The 16,883-nt window shown below is 51.1% G+C and overlaps 7 protein-coding genes across 7 annotated transcripts; 4 read left to right on the top strand and 3 right to left on the bottom strand.

The window, feature by feature from the left end:
* Positions 1-260: 260 nt before the first annotated feature.
* Positions 261-1,103, top strand: RHO25_002137 (uncharacterized protein; the record flags this gene model as incomplete). Its single annotated transcript, XM_065602180.1, has 1 exon — positions 261-1,103. The coding sequence occupies one exon, from the start codon at positions 261-263 to the stop codon at positions 1,101-1,103; it is 843 nt and encodes a 280-aa protein (XP_065458252.1).
* Positions 1,104-1,290: 187 nt separating this feature from the next.
* On the bottom strand, positions 1,291-3,215 carry FST1 (Fungal specific transcription factor; the record flags this gene model as incomplete). Its single annotated transcript, XM_023594723.1, has 3 exons — positions 1,291-1,497; positions 1,562-2,059; positions 2,115-3,215. The coding sequence occupies 3 exons, from the start codon at positions 3,213-3,215 to the stop codon at positions 1,291-1,293; spliced, it is 1,806 nt and encodes a 601-aa protein (XP_023459181.1).
* Positions 3,216-9,639: 6,424 nt separating this feature from the next.
* RHO25_002135 (uncharacterized protein) lies at positions 9,640-11,337 on the bottom strand (the record flags this gene model as incomplete). Its single annotated transcript, XM_023594722.1, has 4 exons — positions 9,640-9,791; positions 9,844-10,137; positions 10,200-10,640; positions 10,710-11,337. The coding sequence occupies 4 exons, from the start codon at positions 11,335-11,337 to the stop codon at positions 9,640-9,642; spliced, it is 1,515 nt and encodes a 504-aa protein (XP_023459180.1).
* Positions 11,338-11,402: 65 nt separating this feature from the next.
* On the top strand, positions 11,403-11,828 carry RHO25_002134 (uncharacterized protein; the record flags this gene model as incomplete). The annotated part of the gene is made up of 2 exons (XM_065602179.1): positions 11,403-11,478; positions 11,548-11,828. The coding sequence occupies 2 exons, from the start codon at positions 11,403-11,405 to the stop codon at positions 11,826-11,828; spliced, it is 357 nt and encodes a 118-aa protein (XP_065458251.1).
* A 236-nt stretch (positions 11,829-12,064) lies between these two features.
* On the top strand, positions 12,065-12,725 carry RHO25_002133 (uncharacterized protein; the record flags this gene model as incomplete). The annotated part of the gene is made up of 2 exons (XM_023594721.2): positions 12,065-12,537; positions 12,611-12,725. 2 exons carry the CDS (start codon positions 12,065-12,067, stop codon positions 12,723-12,725), a joined length of 588 nt encoding a protein of 195 aa, XP_023459179.1.
* Positions 12,726-14,717: 1,992 nt separating this feature from the next.
* Positions 14,718-15,656, bottom strand: RHO25_002132 (uncharacterized protein; the record flags this gene model as incomplete). The annotated part of the gene is made up of 1 exon (XM_023594720.2): positions 14,718-15,656. The coding sequence occupies one exon, from the start codon at positions 15,654-15,656 to the stop codon at positions 14,718-14,720; it is 939 nt and encodes a 312-aa protein (XP_023459178.1).
* A 642-nt stretch (positions 15,657-16,298) lies between these two features.
* On the top strand, positions 16,299-16,613 carry RHO25_002131 (uncharacterized protein; the record flags this gene model as incomplete). Its single annotated transcript, XM_023594719.1, has 2 exons — positions 16,299-16,333; positions 16,445-16,613. The coding sequence occupies 2 exons, from the start codon at positions 16,299-16,301 to the stop codon at positions 16,611-16,613; spliced, it is 204 nt and encodes a 67-aa protein (XP_023459177.1).
* Between the last annotated feature and the right edge of the window lie 270 nt (positions 16,614-16,883).

Genomic DNA, 16,883 nt, shown 5'->3' with positions numbered 1-16,883 from the left:
ACGGCAGCCATGGAGGGACTGCTCGTCATGGGTGGACATCACGGTAGAGCTGCGGGAGATTCGGTCCACTTGCGCTGACTTCCATACGAATGACGTTGTTCTTGTCCCCGCCAGAGAATGGAAATGAGTATGTTTCACCATCAGTAACCTTTCGACGTCTCTTGATCCTGCCTCTACTCTTACTCTTCCTGATCCTACAGCTACGGCTACAACTCCACGCACCTGACTATACAGCAACAGAACAACCACAGAACAAGACCATGACAACCCCCCGCCTCTTCATCATCCGCCATGGCGAAACCGAATGGTCTCTCAATGGCCGACACACCGGCGTATCCGATATCCCGCTCACAGCAAACGGTGAGAAACGAATCATCGCAACAGGCAAAGCCCTCGTCGGTCCCGACCGACTCATCGTACCCAAGAACCTCGCACACATCTACGTCTCGCCTCGTAAACGCGCTCAACGAACACTTGAACTGCTAGGACTGGGTTGTGAAGAAGATATGCCTTGGGGAAAACATGGGGAAGTCCGAGATACATCTGAACATAAAACCAAAGCGAAGATTGAAGTTACGGAAGCTGTGAGGGAGTGGGATTATGGGGACTATGAGGGTGTTACGTCGAAGGAGATTCGGGAGAGGAGGAGGAAAGAGGGGGTGGGAAAAGATGGGGAGTGGGATATTTGGCGTGATGGATGTCCGGGTGGAGAGAGTCCTGCTCAAATCACAGAACGTCTTGATGCCTTGATAAAAGACATTCGAACACGATTTCATGCGCCGGCGATTGGGAAACCTAAAGGCAAAAATGGAGAGGAAGAGGAAGAGAGGAAACCTTTTGATGTATTGATCGTGGCTCATGGACATATTTTGAGGGCTTTGGCAGGAAGATGGGTTGGGAGGGATATTGCGGAGAATCCGAGTTTGATTTTGGAGGCTGGAGGTGTGGGGACTTTGAGTTATGAGCATCAGAGTTTGGAGGAGCCGGCGATTTTGTTGGGTGGGGCGTTTATGAGTGATGTTGTGGAGAATGCGAAGGAGGATGTTAGGGGAGAGGGAAGACGGGAAGAGGAGAATGTGGGAATTGAGGGGATGACGGGGTGAGATGGGCTCACTGCTTGAGAGGAAGAGGAACGTGAGAATTGAAGAGGAACGTGAGATGTATAACGAACAAGGGAATGAATGGAAGGGTGCAACGGAGAGGAAACGCATCTGTACGTATGTCATTCGTGGCTATTACTCATTTCTATCTAGATCATTATACCGACTTCAACTGGAGTAAGACGATCTCTCAGTGCATTGGGCGGTTGGCCAATTGCTCAACGATACTCGCCCGACGCGGTGCGTGGCCATCAATGAAGACCTTGCGGAATCGGAAACTGCACAAGTCTGTGGTTGTCTCCCAGGCGCTGGCCGCATTCTCCTTGATGATCTGTGCAGTGGGCTTTTCGAAAATGAGATCGATCTCCTCCAAAGTCTTGTCTTTAGTTTCGGGCATCTGGAAAAATATCAATGTTAGCTGAGTGCCAGATTGAAATTGTATCAGTGACTGCGGAACTTACGAAGAAGATCTGATAGAACCAGCCCAGAACGGCGATACCGCCGTAGAATCCAAGTGTCAATCCAGTCCGGGTGAAGGCATCTTGCATGGCGCTGAAGTTGTATGTCACGACGAAAGAGGACAAGAACAACAGCGCACTCGAGGTCGTCATGCCGTATGAACGGAGGTAAGTGGGGTAGCTCTCTGACGGCACGACCCACGTAAGGCACGCGTATGACCCGAAGAAGAACTCGTAGGTGATGAGGCCAGTGAAGTAGACTCCGAGTGAAGCAGAGCTACCGACTGGGAGGTGATAGCTCACTCCGATCAGGACCAGTCCGACGAAAAAGCAGGGCAACATGGCGATAGCCCAGAAACGTCGCCCGCAGGTTTCCATGAGGAAGATGGCTGGAATGGTACCGAGGAGGAGTGCGCCGCCGCCGACGAGGGACATGTAGTTGGATTGGTACTTGTCGAAGCCCATTTGGCTCATGAGGACGGACATGTAGTACATGATGGCCTGCAGAAATGTGAGTAAGTGACAGCATCATTGTGAGAAAGAGAAAATCACTTACGTTGATTCCAGTGAATTGTCCCAAGAAGATCATCATGTTGGCGTAGACAAGCGCACGGCGAGCACGAGGCTTTGTGAAGAGATCCAGCCAAGGTGCTTTCCTCGAGCCAGTTCCAGCCGCGACTTCAGCCTGCTCTTGCTCTGTGCTAACCTTCATCACAAAGAACTCCTCTCTTGCCTCGATAGACGTGCTTCCTCGAATCCTCTTGAAAACTTTGTACGCATCGAGGGTGCGGTGCTTGTGCAACAACCATCTGGGACTCTCAGGCATGTACAACATACCAATTCCCATGATCGTCGAGAACACCAGGGAGCTTCCGAGGATATATCTCCAGTTTCCAGGAACAGAAACGAACATTGCAGCGACTGCATAGCCCAACACCTCGCCGAGAGCGATGTTGAACTGATACAAACTGACCATGTTTCCTCGCATTCTTCGCTCCACTGTCTCGGCCACATAAACTGGAACAGTACCGCCTTCGAGACCGACTCCCATTCCCAAGATGACGCGACTCCATACGATCATCTGATAGTTCATCGCTCCCGCTTCCAGAGCTCCGCCGATGGTGTACAGGATGCACGAGATGATGATACTCCACTTTCGGCCGAAGTACTCGTTGCATGGACTCAGAATGAAAGCTCCGGCGACCGCTCCCAATGGCATACCAGCGTTGACAAGAGAATTCTGGTGTGTGGAAAGATGGAGGTCGTCTGGAAGGAACAGATTTGCACCGGAGATGAGAGATTGATCGAGACCTGAGAGGAGGCCTCCCATGGAGGCGAAGGCGACGAGGATATAGGTGAAATACTTCGGATTGGCGAATTCGAGGTCGAAAATGCCTTTCTTGGTTAGACGTGGGTCTGCGGCGAGCTCTTTGTCGAGTTGTTCGATGAGGGCGTCGGCTTCCCAGCCTCCGGCTTGGGCGATGGAGATGGCTTCTTTCGTTGTGAGAGGCTCGCCGGGGACGCTTGTGGCGCGGGCTGTTGTGTCTTTGCCCGCCGCGTGGATATCGTCTGTGGCAGACATGTTCTCGTTGTGGTCGTTGGAGGCAGCATTTTGCTCGACCGTTTCGATGGCTTTGGTGGGCTCTTTTTCCGACATGGTGGCGGTTATAATGAGCTGTCGGGTTACGGTGAAAGTGCTGTGAAAGCACAACTGAAGCTTGAATCAGATGCGGAGAAAAGAGAGTCCTCGCATCTATCGTGCTTTCCTGACGAGAAAGCGAGGTGACAAGAACGAAAACTTCCAAACCTATCGCGGGCGTCGCGCCGGAACTCCTCCACATCTTATACCCAATTTTCACGCATGACCTCCATTAGCACTTCGCAGTTCCCTGGCTCAGCGATGGAGTCCCCTCGGGTTACTCCTCGTGGAGGACCCAAGGCACCTCCGACTTCATCTCTCATCCGCATATCACCCGAATGGCCTCCACGCGGTGCACAGACAGCGACCTGCAAAGTGTGACCATCATTCACGTTCCTGGGCCAATGAAGAGACGAGTTATGGGTTGCAGTTCGTGGAGCTGTCGTGGATAGACAAGCAATTTCGGTCCGATTGCTTTGCATCAAAGCTTGCTCGGCTTGGGTGGAGCTTGTTTGCATCACAGACCCATGTTTCGTCTTTCTAGACGACTTCTAGCGTCGAGCTTTGCTGAGCTTGCGGACAGAAGATCTTTCACTCGGCCTCCACTTCACGCTGAAGACTTGCTTCTCGCTTCTCGTGTTGACAAAAAGAGTTCGTCATCGGTATGAGCAGGCAAGAAAAATTATGAAGACGAAGAGCGACTCGTGAAAGAAACATCAGCTTCTACATTTGGCTACTGTAATCGAGTTCTGGATCGTCCGGCAAGCAATGCATCCACTGGCCGATTGGAAATCTCGACCAAGATTTGCGGGCTACAATGATTGCAGGACATATCGCTTGCAGACACACAAGTGTCCGCGCAACATGCTCCTCACGCACGTCGATGTTCTCTCTCTGACCTCGATCCAACTAACCCACATCTAACCTATCGCAACCTCCATGCAGCCTCATTATCCTTAAAGAGTGCAAGAGCCACAATATGGAGCACATGCTATACAAGGACATCCAGCAGATGAAGTGCCAGGAGGACATACACCCGCACCCTCACCGCCGTTGCAGGCGCAACACGCCAGGGAACCGCATGATCGCTGCTGCAGTCAGTAAAGATCTAGCACGATCCTAGCTTATCAACGTGTAGACGAACCTTGAAGAGAAGATCTTCGGTATTTCCAGTAGGACTGGCGATTGCTGAAAGGCTGAAGAGAGCCGAGACGAGAACAACAAGATGCATACTTGGTGAATATGTCTTGGACCCTTGTTCTGCTATACAAATATTGATTCCTTCTGAAGTAGGTCGTGATTGAGTCTGTAGGAAATAGTCATTGCTGACGGCTGCGTTTCTTATACCGGGCTCTTCACCTTTCACACGTCCTAGTTAACTTTGGAAAGCTGCGGTTTCATGGACTTTGTACTGTCCGAAGTGCGAGACAAACAGGCCGCTATTCCTGACCGATGTCACGATCAACACTGGCATTGAACAAAGAGATGATACCGAGAGGATCCGCCCAACAATATTCACCTACTGTTAAAACGACTTTTCGAAATTTCTGACAGCGTGGCACGCAGATGCACTGCCGTTGAAGATGATGGCATTCCGACTCAATTGATGCTGTAGAAAGAATGCGTCAACAGTATCTGCCGGCATCACTGAAAGCCGTGCATCGGGTGTTCGGGATTGGGTCCAACCATGCTGAACTGTCGGGTTTTATCACTCGCCGTCATTTTCACCGGCTACACGCTTTGCCTCCTTGACGCGGCATCCTCGGCATCACACGATCCGTGACGCGGAGAAGCGAATGTCTTGGAATTGCTTACGCGGCACGACTGCAGCTGCAGTAAAATATTCAGATTTCAGCTTCGGTCATCGATGAAGCCAGTCCCGCCAATGTCCAATGCGGCAACAAAGTGGAGCGAGAGAACGCCACGACCAGGACGAAAGCAAAACAAAGCAATGAGAAGGCTTTGCTGAACCTTTAGCGTGCAAGGATGACCATGGCCGTCCATGCGAACCGCGTGACTGTGGGGTCATACCACGCTTGTGCAACCATGCGACTCGGTCATGGGGGCCATGGACGTCGCAAAACGATTATGCTATCATACCATCCACGATCGGGAAATGTGGAAGGAGAAGGAAATAGAAGGGAATGCAAATACAGCCCAGGTTCGTGGACCCTAATCGCGTTGAAACATAGTCAAGAAAGTGTTCACAGCATGGACGAGCTGTTCATTCTTTCCTATTGCTTTTCGAAGTAAGCTCCTACGCCACCAAGGCCAGACTGCGAACGCGACTATTTGCCTCGCAGACATTCCTTCGCCGTGATCTAAGCTACCGTCGGGCCGCTAACATAGATCTTCTCCTTCGTACATGTGCGCCTCGTCGCGTAGCTTCACTGAGCCCTGAATTTATCGAAAGCACCGTCACCGACTGACCACTCGCATCCATCGCCACGATTGCTGCTGCGTATAAGGTTCTACAGAAGGTCAAATCCATCTGATGCATCGGATTGGAGTATAGGAGCCAGGTACGCTCGCACAAATGAAGTTTCGAAATTTGACGGTCAATACAGAACGCAGGTCCCTCAGTTCTCGAACACAGGTGGTTCAGTCGTAAGTCCTCGCCTGTGAAACCGTCACAATGAACCTTGTCGACTCAGGATTCTTCACTCACGACCATACCAATACGGCTTACGCAACCAAAGATGCTTCCGAGAACCATCCATGAACGATTACATGGCCTGTCTGGCTTGTGCGATTCCAACGACGATTATAGTATTGCCTGCCCATTATCGATCGAGTTTGGATTGGTGCCCGTCCCTCAAAGATAGTATTTACGAGTCGATTGAGAAAAAGCTCATCTCTCCCAGCCCGCCGACCACGATCATTACCCGCGTGACATGCCCTTCACGCACGTCCACGTACGTTCTTTGACCTCGCTCTATCTAGAGCCCTCGAAATCAATTGGGAGGTCCACCGTTTTTGTGCTTTGGCCACACTCCGCAACTATCACAGTTTGGAGCACATGCCACACAAGGACAGTCGTCGTAGTAAGAGTTGATCAATGGACAATAACCCGCCCCTTGGCCTCCACCACAGGAACAACACGCTACTGATTGGCCGGGAGCGAGTCCTCTACATGGTCCCTACAATTGCAGTCAGTATTGATTCCAGCACGACTAGCGAATGTAGACGAACCCTGGCGATTGCTGTAAGGCCAAAGAGAGCCGGAATGAGGAGGATGAAGCGCATGTTGATTGCACTGTTGTGTCTTGTGATTATTGTTCCGTTACAACGATAATTTGATTTCTTCCAGAGAGGAACCGTGACAGTATCGAGTCGTTGTTGGAAGGCGACATTGCTACAGAATGCGCCTCTTATATACCGCAAGTGACATTCGAATTACTATTCTATACAATCTGTCCTTTGACCAAGTTGCGGGAAGCTGCGGTGCCGTTCCATGGGTTATCCATCCGCGTGGTATAAGACAACTAAGCAATAGCTGACTGATATTGCCGTTTTGAGGCTTTGCCAAGCGATGCACAGTTGCTCTTTGTGGCGAATCCTTCTAGAATTAGCCTTGCACATTTCAAAGTTGCGTACGAATCTAGCTGCGGAAGCTGCGGCGTAGTTCCACGGGATACCCATCCGCGTGGTGTGAGACAACTAAGCTATTCTAGAATCCGAAACGGTCGGGTGGACTTCGAACCCCATTTTTCGCACAATCTAACGACAGCCTCTAATGAAAATTTAATTATGCGGGGGTTCGAAGTCCACCCGACCGTTTCGGATGCTAGAATATAGCTGACTGATATCACAATTCAAGGTTTTGCCAAACTACATACAGTGCTTCTGGTAACGAGTCGTCTTGGAGTGATCTCGGCAACTCGAAAGTTACGGACGAGTCCAGCAAGAAGTCCTAGAGACCCATACTGCAGCAGCTACATCATCGACGGTTATCCCTCCTTCCAACTGGGTTGACCCTCAGATAAAGGAGAGAAGCAAAAACAAATAGACATACGAGGTCTATCCATGATATTCCCCTCAAGGCCGTAAGAGCGCGTCGTGGTTCTCAGCTGGGCCCAGGAACCAGGAGCATTCATCGGCCGTAAACGCTCCCAATCATATATCGAGTCATCATATCAAGATTGAAGGCCTATGCTACACTAGCACATGATCCAAGGCCTTCTCATCCCTCCTCCAAGCCAGAATCGCCCATGACAAAGGAGACAGGAGAACAAACATACGAAATCTATTCATGACATTTCTCTCAAGGCCGTGAGAGTGCGTCGTGGCTGCACCGAGCAGCATTCATCCCAAAAGTCACTCCAAATCATTTCATCGAATCCAATCATCATGACCCGCGATCTCCATGCACAGTATGATCTCTCCTCGGCTTTCCAACGTTCTTCGCATACTGGCCTCGAACATTTCCTGCAAAAATCACAACATTAGCAATCAAACATCTTCGCTCCACGAGGGACCGAGAAGTAGATGAGTAAGAACATACCTTGCCTCCGATAATTACAAACCGTATAATCATACGTTCCCGGAGCATTCTCCACACCATTAGGACAATGTTGAGTGTAGCAGCCCACATGCGTCGTACGTTTCCAGACCTACAATGATTGATCAGTTCAACATCACACACAAGTTTCTCCTCATTCCCATCAAACCAAAGAAAGTGCTGAGAGGAACATACCATCTGCGTAAAATGCCCCCACTTCTTATCAAACGTCGGATCCGGAATTCCATAGAGTCGGCTATAATACGACACTTCATTATTATACCACAGATCCGAGATCACAAAGCTGACGCCTTGCCAGGGGACACCAGCTGCGATGTTTTGGCCGTATTCGCCGCCGTCGTATTGCCTACAATGAATCAATCAGCTCACTTCTCTCGTTTCACAGCTCCTACGCAGTAGACAAGAATAATGTAGTAGGTAAGGGTGGAAGGAGACTCACATCTGATGCTCAAAATTACAAGTCTTTGCAATCCTCTCCGCCGTATCCGCAAGTTGAAAATGATATTGCAGATCCGGTGCGGAGTGGTTTCTTCGATGGACGTTGTGGTGGTAGAGGACGTCTGCTACGTAGCGTTGACCAGCGGCGTCAAGCTCATGGATGGCGTCATGGTGAAAATGGTGAGGTTCCGGATGTGGAAGATGGTGTCGTGCTGCTATAAGATGGTTTTCTGCTGGGGTCGCGGAAGCTGATGATGCGACTAGGACAGCAGCGGCAGCGCTACTGCCAACGAGAGATGAGAAGCGCATTGTGGGTTGTTGATGATAGTGTCTTGGATGATGTGGTGGTTCGAGGATGAACCTCTTGCGATGAGTTGGGAAAGGTGATGGGATTGAAAGTGAGACCTTTCTTAAAGAGCTGTCAACTGAATGAGATTGTGAAATTGAAGTGACGATGAGGAAACTGTAGCAACTCAACTTCTTCTCATGAAAAAAGCATAGACGCCGTCGAGGTTGTTATTTGGAAGTTTGCAAGAAGTATCAGAACCCGTCAAAATGGTCAAACGTGACAGTTTTTACGCTCTCGTGTGTAACGGCGGAGAACAAGGTTCGATTCGTGTGCTTGTATGCAGTAAGTTTGTGCGCAACGATGCACAGAAACACACAAAAGTCTTGTTTAGAGAAGCAAATTGGAATTCGATCGTTCATGGACGTTGAGCAACGGCTTTTGATCGTTGTCCATCTCTCATTCGTCAACGTCTTGCCCTTTCGAGGCAAGATCTTCGTCTCGTGTATGTGATGGTACTGCTGAGACACAACTTTAGCACAACAAGTATAAATGAAAGCAAGATTTGACCTTCGAACTTTCTGAATACTTGATCCCAAATCTTGATTGTTCTGGTGTCAGGCTCAGGTTTACCTTGACGATTGCACAGCAGGTCTGAGTCCTGTTGCGAACAAGGCTATGGTGAAGAACACGAGGCATTGTAGCTCTGTCAACCATCAAACCAGGTACTCGGTAGGCATTTCTTGGTCCGGCGCAGGACAATAGAGGTCACGAGATGACCACTGTCATGGCGAGGAGATGGAGATGCCATGTCGGCTAGCATAGTGTGCCCAAAGTACTGATGTTCCAGCATCATGATGGCCACGATGCCGGGAGTGGAGAGAACAACAACACATTCAGTCGCTTGTCCGTCGCACAAGGCCTGAAGCGGTGTTGGCAAAGATGGTGAAGCGATGCATCCTTAGAGGACAGCGTGGGATCCATTACGTTGGCATACTCTTTGCTGAACACAGGACTTCCAAGTTGCGAGTAGAGAAGTACTTGTTGAAGGCCGACTGACGTTGATCGCCAGCTGACTGCAGCAGCTTTGAGCATACAATGCATGATAAGCTGTCAAGGCACCAAGGTTTGCGGTGCGTGCATTCCGGAGGCTGCGCTGGCAAGCTCCGAGTGAGCACTTCACCTCTTCATCACCTCTACAAACCTTTCTCCTCGCTTCCGAGTCTCGAATAAGTTCTCTTCACAGACTGCGAGCGCTGTTGGGAGAAAGATTGCTGTCGAAAGCGCGCTTTCCGATCACCGTTGTCATGCGCCACGTTCACACTCGCAGGATAGTCTTCGCCCAGCACTGCGGCACCGCATTAGCACACTGTAGAAATGGACCATGCGCAAGAACTTACTTGTAAACTGCTGAGGTTGCAGATGTAGTCTGCGCTCACTGATCGGACCTGTAGCTTTCTGGATCCGTCTGCGGGCCACTGGGAAAGCAGCAGTGAAGAATACACTCAATGCGAATACCGGCACGGCGATGTAAGCATACCACTCCACCGGCCAGGTCACAGTGCTGATTCCAAAGAGCGAGGCGAGAAAAGACACGGGCAAGAAGAGCGTGGCAACTCCCATGAGGAAGGCCGAATTGTCGGTCTGCGTCGAATTGCTGATGTTGAATTCGAGCTCGATCAAGTTGTTGAAGCCTGTGCTAGCGTGATGAGTCATTGACGTTATGGTGAAGTCAGTGCGAGTTATAGTTACTCACGCTCTTTCAGCCCGTCCAGTGTAGCTTCGAACTGGCCAAGATCTTCCACAAAATCTTCGATGTCATTCCACAATGGGTCCTGCTTTTCCCCCTCAGGAACATCGTTTCGGAGCCTCTGCAGCTTTCCAAGAGAGCGTGTGTGAAAGTGCAGATACTCCTTCATCTCGTAGATACGATCAACTTCGTAGTGCATTCGGCGCGTGCGGGCTTTGACTGGCATGTATCGGTCGTGACTGTTAATCTCGGCCTCGTCCAGTCTCGATAGAAGCTCGCCAATGATGTTCTGCCAATCAGTGAGAAGATTAAACAGGCGGCTGAAGGTCCAGCAGATGCCTTCTTCGTCATTGCGAGGCTGATCAAAGTCACTGTCGCGCCAAAGAAAGTCGAACATCAATCTGGTCACGATATGTTCGGCGACTGGCGTCGGTTTGGTAAAGATGACTTTTGTCAAGTCAGTTTGGAGTCTTCAAATGGCATTGAGACCAGATCAGAATGACCAGCTGTACTCACTCGTCACTGACATATTTCTGTTCAGACGGCACGCTCCTTTGCCGCAGAACCATACGCCAGTGCGAAAACGGAGGTCTCTCATTCTAGGAGAGGGCGCTTCTTCCAGCACAGGCGGGTTCATGTTGACACTCCAGTAGTAGACCTGAGGCACGTTGATGTGATCAATGATGAACGTCCAAGGCACCCATCGGCCGCGCTTGGAAGCCTTCTCCGGGAACTGCATCGTGGTGGCATACTGCACAGCACGATCAAGGTCGGCAATGTCATGCCAGTAGTCGTCGATGCAGGTATGGAGAATGTCGCCAAGCCAGGGTTGGTAGGCGTTGATGGAGAGGATCAGAGGATCATTTGGGTGGTGCCTCACTTGGTCTTCCACAAGTCGGACGAAGAGACCTCTGTCGGAAGCAGCTCCAGTGACTTGGATTTCATGATAGCGGGTTTTGCTGTTTCGGTGGCCAACACGGATAGCCACTGGCCCCGAGCTGGCTTCGAGGGCTGGTCGGCGGTGATGCCGGCGAGGCATTCTATCTGTACGCTGTGTAATGTTGATCAGTGGCACCAGGTCATATTTTTCGAGGTGAAGTTGAGGAAGGTCAGTGGAAGAGAACAAGGTGTCCGTCATGGTCATCGTCGCCCGCCTGCGCCCTCGACGAGGAAGTCACTCGGAGAGGCGACTTCCAGCTAGAGCGCCGCATGACCGCTCCTGCTGCGCGTGCGGCCTCAGAAGCCTCCATCTTGAGCTTCATCGGCAGCAGCGTATATCAAGGCAGTATGCTGCAAGTCGTAGCGCAGTGTACGCAGACTGCGATATACAGAACACGATGTTGTCGCAGCACAGGACTGGGTGTTGTCACAGCAGAGGACGTCGACCAGGAAGCCCCGTACCAAGAGTCCAAGACGCCGAATCTAGATTTCCCCAATCACGTGTTGAGCAAGGGCCATCCGGGAGGAGCAGCCAATGGGCGGCGGATGAAACTTGCTCATTGGCGAAAACGTGCTCATCCACGTCCAGACGGCAAAGGCAAAATGCAAGACCGCGACCTGCACACTGCGAACACCGTCGTAGGTACCACGGGCGGCTCATCGTTGTGCACCGAACTTCTGAACTTGCCGAGTTGAGCAGCCAACTCACAGCGTCTGGCCACTGTCCTCAGACTTCATCTCCGCCGACTGCCGGGGAACGCCCATTGCCAAATATACCGGACATCCTAGGACACAACACCGGGGTCAAGAGGAAAGGAGCAACATAGCCACTTCGCCGCAGCAACTCACAGAATCCAGCACGACACCTCGTCCACGAATACTTGAAGAGAATCTCATCGAGGCGGGAACATCATCGCGCGACGTCGCCCACCATGGACCACTCCAGCATGGACATGGGCTCCTCAAGCTCATCATCAGACTCCTCGTCAAGCATGTCGCACGGCTCCATGAGCATGGTCTTTACCACCGACCACAGCACACCTCTCTACTCCAGCGCCTGGACACCACAGACAACAGGGACCTACGCCGCAACCTGCATATTCCTCATATTTCTCGGGATTATCAGCAGAGTACTTCTTGCCTACCGCCACGTGCTCGAAAAGAAATGGCACGACAAGGCTTTGAAGCGGCGGTACGTGAGAGTCGCGGGCGAGACCGAACGGCAGCAACTAGACCCAAGCGCGGACGAGAAGAGCGATTATGCGACGCTCACGATGCGAGGTCTGGATGAGAATGTGCTAATTCTGCAGGCGCCGCAGAAAGTGCAAGGCACGCCGTGGAGGTTCAGTACTGATCTGCCGAGGGCGTGTATCTTTACTGTGCAAGCTGGTGTGGGTTATTTGCTGTGAGTATCACCCTTGTGTCTACCGTTATGCTAATCGGAGGCTTTTCTCGGACTTTGACTGACTTTTTGACAGCATGTTGGCAGTTATGACGCTGAACGTGGGATACTTCATGTCCTCACTCGCGGGCTTGTTCATCGGTGAACTGGCAATGGGGAGGTATATTGTGATAGACGACAGCCATCACTGATTGTTTAGATTGGCTTCGTGAACATCATCATTTAATACCTATACTTACATTCGCCGAATATCCTTTCTCCGACAAGTCGCAGGGTCACGTATCTGTCCTTGAACCAAGCTGACGAGCAGCGACTTCCCTGAACACCCAGGGCAAGCGATGCCGAGGTGCTTCGCCCTGACATGTCTCTCGTATCACAACATGGCTCTTCGTAGACCTCGTCGGCTGCGATCTGCTCGATTATCTGGAGAAGCGGTGCTGATAGTGGTGGCTCTAAGATGTCTCTTGAGATAGGACTCGGCATGTTGTCAAGCCCATCACCCGAGACCTATTCATTCTTGCGGAGAAATCTATACACAGAAGCGCCTACTACCTGATGAGCCTCCTGCCCCTCGTCAAACCCAAAGTTCATTCACCTCCCCCACAACAACCTCCCCCTCTCAAGCTCCACCACCCCATTGCTCTCACCCTCACCCTCATCACCCTTTCCCTTCCCCTCCCTCTTCCCCGTCCTCCCAAACCCGAACCACTCCCCAACCCACCTCAACCATCCCACCCTCTTCCTCCTCATCTCACACTCACACTCATACGTAACCTCAATCGCCGGAACACAGATCACCTTCTTCACTCCATCATCTCTCACAAATGTCACCATCCTTCTAGGCTCAACGATAATGGTGACAGTTACCGGAGCACTCGTGGAATCAGGATCCCGGGCTTTGTGGATGTTGCGGCGCCAGTGGATGATCTCTTGGTCCCTCTGAGGGATTGTGAGTGCCATGTTGTTGTGTGGTGGTTGACGAAGGCGGAGGTGGGGCAGTGTGTAGGATTTTTGCTTCTTCTTGTGAGGTGGATGTGATTGGTCTTGACTTCGTCGTGATTTCTGATTGCTTTTCATGTCTCTGATTTTGCGTTGTAGGTCTGGGGCAAGGAGGAGTGCGCTAGGGTGAAATATATGAGAGTCGAAAAATCCGAAGTTCAGGAGTTATGGTAACTCACTGTGGCCTCAGAACTTACAGTGGTGACAATATGGCATAATCACCCAAAATGATACTGGTGTTGTCCAACCACATGGCATCGTCCTGCTTATGCGAATCATCAGGATTGGAGCTAGAGGTCTTAAGATTGGCAATGCATAGCCACACGCCGACAGAGAATAGCCAGTTGGGGGATCTCTGAGTTCTCCGGACCCGAGTGTCATGTATTCACCTCTCCAGTATTGGGTGTACCGCTCTCTCAAAAGCTGCCTCACCAAATGCAAAATTTGAGGACTTCCAGACCTGACTCTCCGAATATAACCTACCACAGAGCCACCCCATCTCCCTCCAACAAATCTCTACTCCGACCACATATTCCAGAGACACCACCAACCCAACATCAACTACCACCAAGATGTCCCACTCCACCACTCCAACGAACCTCTCAGAAATGAAGCTATCAGACATCCACTCCTCCCTTCACCTCACCAAAATCCTTGGTCATCTCCCCATCGACCGCCTCCCAGATGCCTACTTCTTCGCGAGACTCGACAGACTCGTGATCTACCGTCACAAAACCTTCGCCGAGAACCACGGCAAATCGCCTCGGAAAGACGACTACGAGTGGAGAATCGAATTCAAGCGATCTTCACCTTGTCCTATGCCAGGCTGCGATAGGGAAGTTCTCTGCCCGTCACGGTTTATCCGCGACAATAAGAAGGATTTTGTGAGAGTTTGGCCGCTGAAGGAGGAATGTTGGGTTGAGCGAAGACTCGGGGTCTCCGCTTTTTGGGGAGGAAGTCTGCCGTCGAAGGGGGCTACGGTGCTGAGACAGGCTCGATCGAAGCATTCGAGAAAGCGCTTCGGACGAGTCATTCCACCGGAGATCTGGGACAAGGTGTTCGGATTTCACTGGATACTGATGATGAACTCCAAAATTCGGCACAAGACGACGCCATTCCGTTCGAATACCTCGAGCCATCGTGGTATGGCTTGGAATGAGAAGCAAGCTTCCAGGAGGAATTTTTCAATCATCTTCTACATCACTCAAGCCCTCTTCTCTCGCGACTTGAGTAGCGATAAATTTCTCCATCATTTGGCTTCCTCCGACCGGCGCTGCTTGTTCGAGCGCTTGGGCTCTGGGCTGTTCTTTGCCTTTTCTTGTGACGATTAGACAGAGAATTCGTCCGTAGATTGTGAATCCATCGTAATTCGTGTCCAGTGCAAGTTTCTTCTTATCATCGCCTTCGCCTATTGCTGGCGCATCGTCAGCTTCTTCGTCCTCTTCTGTCTGCTCTTGCTCCCGCCGTCTTCGCTTCTTTCTTGGTTGCGCCCGCTGCGTAGCAAAGAATTCCTCGTCACTTGACGAGACGAATAGCGCTGCGTCTTCGTCCTCTCCATCTTCTTCATCACCCGCAACGCTCTTTCTCTTCTTCCCATTCCTACCACCCTCCTTCCCAAATTCGGGTATATCATCCAACACCACCACATCATCTTCATCCTCCTCCCTCCTCACAGCCAAACCCCCTCCTTCCCCCTCCCTCTCCAAATCAATCGCATCCTCCCTCTTCTCCCCACCACCAGCACCCCCACCCAACCACCCCGTCAACCCCTTCCCATTACTCCTCAACCTCCCCTCCCTCTGATCCCCAAACTCCTTCCTCTTCGTCAACAAACTATGCTTACTCTTCGTCTCCTTCAAAAAAATCGCAACCTCAAAATCTTCCTCGCTCACCACATCCTTAATCCCTCGTTTCTTCTTGCCTTTTCCTTTATTCTGTCTTGCATTCTCGTTCTCTTCGCGGAGTTTGGGTAGGACTTTGGGTCGGATGGAGGTTATGATGCGGGAGAGGACGTTGTCGCGGGAGGAGAGGAGCCAGGAGGCGTCAGAGGATTTTCGCAGGTAGATTCGGACTTCGAGGACGGAGAATTTGGTTATGCGGAGGTAGCGTCTTATGGGGGCCATTGTCACGGCTGCAGTGGTGGTTTGTGGAGGAAGGAACTTTTAATTGTTGGATGGAGTTGGTTATGAAGGCGGCATGTTTGTGTGGAGGTTGTTTGCGACTATACGCTGGTCCAGATACCATGTATAAAAGCTGAAGTGCTGTCGCGATTTGGACTGAAACGAGACGACGCGTCTGAAGTTCCAGGCTACGATGTCATCACATGAAAGGCCAATTCCCAAACAAGCAAGTGCGGCGAGGACTGGAGCCACGGAAGTCCGTGCATCAGGTACCAGTATCCGAAGTGAACATCCTCTGCCATCGACACTTCGATCCCATCGACAGTTTCTCAAAAGTCTCAAGACGTCTCCAATGTTGCACCGCGCGATCCGAATGTTCTCAAATCCAAGCTTTCGCATTCCGATCCGAACGATGGCCACCACAAGCACCTCACAAACACCAATGGAGGATACCATTCGACAAAAAGTCAGTACTCTGTCGATAAAGTGGAGCTCACTATGATTCTGCACTACATGCACTTCTCTCAAAGACAAGCAGAAATGGAAGCAAAGACTAATAGAACACTTCTCCAGATCACTGAAAGCCTTCAACCAACAAGTCTAGAAATCCACAATGACTCTCACAAGCACGCACACCACGTAGCTATGAAGGGGAGCACATCGAAGGAAACGCATTTCCGGTAGGTCCCTTTAATGAAACCAGTCCTCTTCCCCAAAGCGTCTCACTGCCTTTCCATGGTTCGGAGAAGTAACGAAGTCGTCTTTGCCACTGGCTGACATTGCGGTCACAGCGTGTTCATTACCTCGTCAGCTTTTCAAGGCAAAATGCAACCCGCACGACATCGCATGGTGTACGGCCTATTCGAAGAAGAGATGGCAATGGAGGGGGGCGTGCACGCTTTGCAGCTGAGGACGAGGACGCCGGAGGAGGAAGAGAAGGTGAACGCTGCAGCCAGCTAGAGCGAGTTGCTGAATGAAATATTGATCTTGCGGTTCACGCAATCGGCGCCAGCTACTGTCTGCGATGCGATGCTTGTCCAGTCTATCTGCCCCTCTCTGCGCCGCGCTAATGCCGTATTCTGTACTGACATCAAAGAATCTATCCCTCTCTCCTTCACAGGATTGCCACAGGGGTTTACTGTACAATGCTTGGTCGTGAAATCGAGTGCCGTCCAAAACTTCGTCTCTTCCCAACGGTAATAGTACATCCCAGGTCCGCGTGTGCACTTC

This window comes from Cercospora beticola, chromosome 1 (assembly GCF_033473495.1).
Source record: "Cercospora beticola chromosome 1, complete sequence".
Taxonomy (NCBI): domain Eukaryota; kingdom Fungi; phylum Ascomycota; class Dothideomycetes; order Mycosphaerellales; family Mycosphaerellaceae; genus Cercospora; species Cercospora beticola.
Note: the sequence above shows the minus strand (reverse complement) of the source record. Positions and strands in the feature narration are given on the sequence as shown.